The 2371-nt window shown below is 50.6% G+C and overlaps 1 protein-coding gene across 1 annotated transcript; it reads left to right on the top strand.

The window, feature by feature from the left end:
- Positions 1-673: 673 nt before the first annotated feature.
- On the top strand, positions 674-2371 carry LOC135932300 (homeobox protein Hox-A2a). Its single transcript, XM_065469717.1, has 2 exons — positions 674-1040; positions 1659-2371. Exons 1-2 carry the CDS (start codon positions 677-679, stop codon positions 2369-2371), a joined length of 1077 nt encoding a protein of 358 aa, XP_065325789.1. The 5' UTR covers positions 674-676.

The raw sequence follows: 2371 nt of genomic DNA, 5'->3' as shown, positions 1-2371 counted from the left end.
CCACCTCTGAAGGCTGACTCTTGATTGTATGAATAGCTGGGCTACTGGCGTGAAGTGTGTGTGTGTGTGTGTGTGTGTGTGTGTGTGTGTGTGTGTGTGTGTGTGTGTGTGTGTGTGTGTGTGTGTGTGTGTGTGTGTGCGGTGTGTGGTGTGTGGTGGGGGCGTTCTCCACTGACATCCTCAAACAATACGAGAAAGAGGAGTGCACGAATCCGCGCACCCAGGCTGTGCTCTTTCCCTGTAATAGTGAGCGCGTCAGCCATTCTTAAAAAACACATTTTGTAGCTTAGTGGAGTGGACTGCAGGGCGAGAGGAGGATAAACTCAGCAGACAAAGATGTAAATATAAACAGTCGTCCCCCCCCAGCTGAGCGAGGCGTTCTTCACCAGAGTTTTGGATCAATCAGGCAGACAGTGGCTTCTTTTGATTAAACCCCAAATTGTCATTGGGCAGAGGTAATCATGTGACAGGCAATTCGGTCCAATTTCAACCTTGTCTCCATGAATTCAATAGTTTAATAGCAGCTCGGTCCCCATACGGCCGTAATCAGTGAAATAGAAAAAAAACACCACAAGGAGATTTTTTTGATGATTTTTTTAATTTTTCGTCATCACTGAGCTGCAACATTTTTTAAGAAATACGCGTGCAAACTTTCCTCGGCTCTCAGGGAGAGGAGATGAATTACGAATTCGAGCGAGAGAGCGGTTTTATCAATAGTCAGCCGTCGCTTGCTGAGTGCCTGACATCTTTCCCCCCTGTCGCTGATTCATTTCAAAGTTCATCAATCAAGAGCTCGACGCTTTCACGCCCGACACTGATTCCTCCTCCCTTTGAGCAGACCATTCCCAGCCTCAACCCGGGCAGCCATCCTCGGCATGGCCGGCCTAGACACAGCCCCGACGGATGTAGCCCGCTGCCTACCGCCTCCTTACCCCCGGAGTACCCATGGATGCGGGAGAAGAAAGCCTCCAAGAGGAACCACCTGCCGACTTCCACTGCTACTACCATCTCCAACGGACCCGTGTGCTTCTCTCCGAAAGGTGGGTTATTTCAAAGCAGAAAGAGCTGCTGTGATCTATCTTCACTCTCTGGTGCTAAATTGAAGACCTGCAAAGGCCCTTCCTCAAAACAACAAATAGGCTTTAAGTCGGTTCATTGTGGCAGATTTATGGTTGTTGCTTTGCAGTTATTGTGTGTGAAGCAATAAAAGGAAGCGAAAAAAGTTTGGGTAAAGTTTGGTGATGTAAGATGATTTATTCCCCTAGCCGAGGCAGAGTTTTGATGTGTGACAGTAATGAAGAGTGATGGAGTGCCTTTGCCGAGGAGGGCAGCTGGAGCATTCATTAGTATCCCACACCAGCCTGGACCTCACTGCTTCTAAAGTGCACTGAGTTTAGTTCACGCTCACGCTGAGCCTTATTTTATCTATAAAACAATCTGATGAAGATCTTTACAGAGCGACGATTTTTTTAGGGGGGTGGTGAACGCTGTATAAGTTTGGTTCAGTATAGCTCCAGCGGCCATTTTGCTGCAGCGTGCTGTGAGCCACTCTCTGGTGGACTGTGATAGCCATAACGTTAGATTTATGAGCAGTAGGGTTATGTAACTGCTGGGTCCTGCGTTTTTAATCCCATGCTACTGTGCCGCTTATTTTCCAGGCTCGCCTGAGATCGTGGAGAGCGGTGGGGGAGGAGGGGGCTCCCGTCGGCTGAGAACAGCGTACACTAACACACAGCTGCTGGAGCTGGAGAAGGAGTTCCACTTCAACAAGTATCTGTGCCGGCCCAGGAGGGTGGAAATAGCGGCCCTGCTGGACCTGACCGAGAGGCAGGTTAAAGTCTGGTTCCAAAACCGACGCATGAAGCACAAGCGGCAGACCCAGAGCAAGGAGAACCACAACGGGGACGGTAAGGGGCTGAGCGCCGAGGACGGCATTCACAGCGAGGAAGAGGACGAGGTCCCCCAGTACGAGCAGAGCGGGGCCCTGCTGGAAAGAGATACCTGCTCCTTTCAAAACAACACACAGCAGCTCCACAATGGAGAGTCGATGAGCTTTGCTGCTGCGCCGCTGAACAGCAATGACAAAAATCTGAAACATTTTCCCAACCCGTCACCCACTGTTCCGGGCTGCATGTCAACAATGGGCCCCGGCTCGGCATCTGGCCCGGACAATGGCGACAGTCCCCCGGCCCTGGATGTTTCTTTACACGATTTTCAACCTTTCTCCTCGGATTCCTGCCTGCAGCTCTCCGATGCAGCCTCGCCGAGCTTGTCAGAGTCTCTGGACAGCCCCGTGGACATTTCTACGGACAGTTTCTATTTTTTCTCGGAGTCTCTAACTACAATCGACTTGCAGCATCTGAACTATTAA

This window comes from Pelmatolapia mariae, linkage group LG22, assembly GCF_036321145.2.
Source record: "Pelmatolapia mariae isolate MD_Pm_ZW linkage group LG22, Pm_UMD_F_2, whole genome shotgun sequence".
Classification (NCBI taxonomy): domain Eukaryota; kingdom Metazoa; phylum Chordata; class Actinopteri; order Cichliformes; family Cichlidae; genus Pelmatolapia; species Pelmatolapia mariae.
This window is presented reverse-complemented; position numbering and strand designations above follow the sequence as displayed.

Bases quoted from the DNA above. Each gene is read 5' to 3' on its own strand.
- LOC135932300 (XM_065469717.1), top strand. From the start codon at position 677: ATGAATTACGAATTCGAGCGAGAGAGCGGTTTTATCAATAGTCAGCCG. The intron at 1,041-1,658 runs GTGGGTTATTTC...CTTATTTTCCAG, and splicing joins CGTGTGCTTCTCTCCGAAAG to GCTCGCCTGAGATCGTGGAG.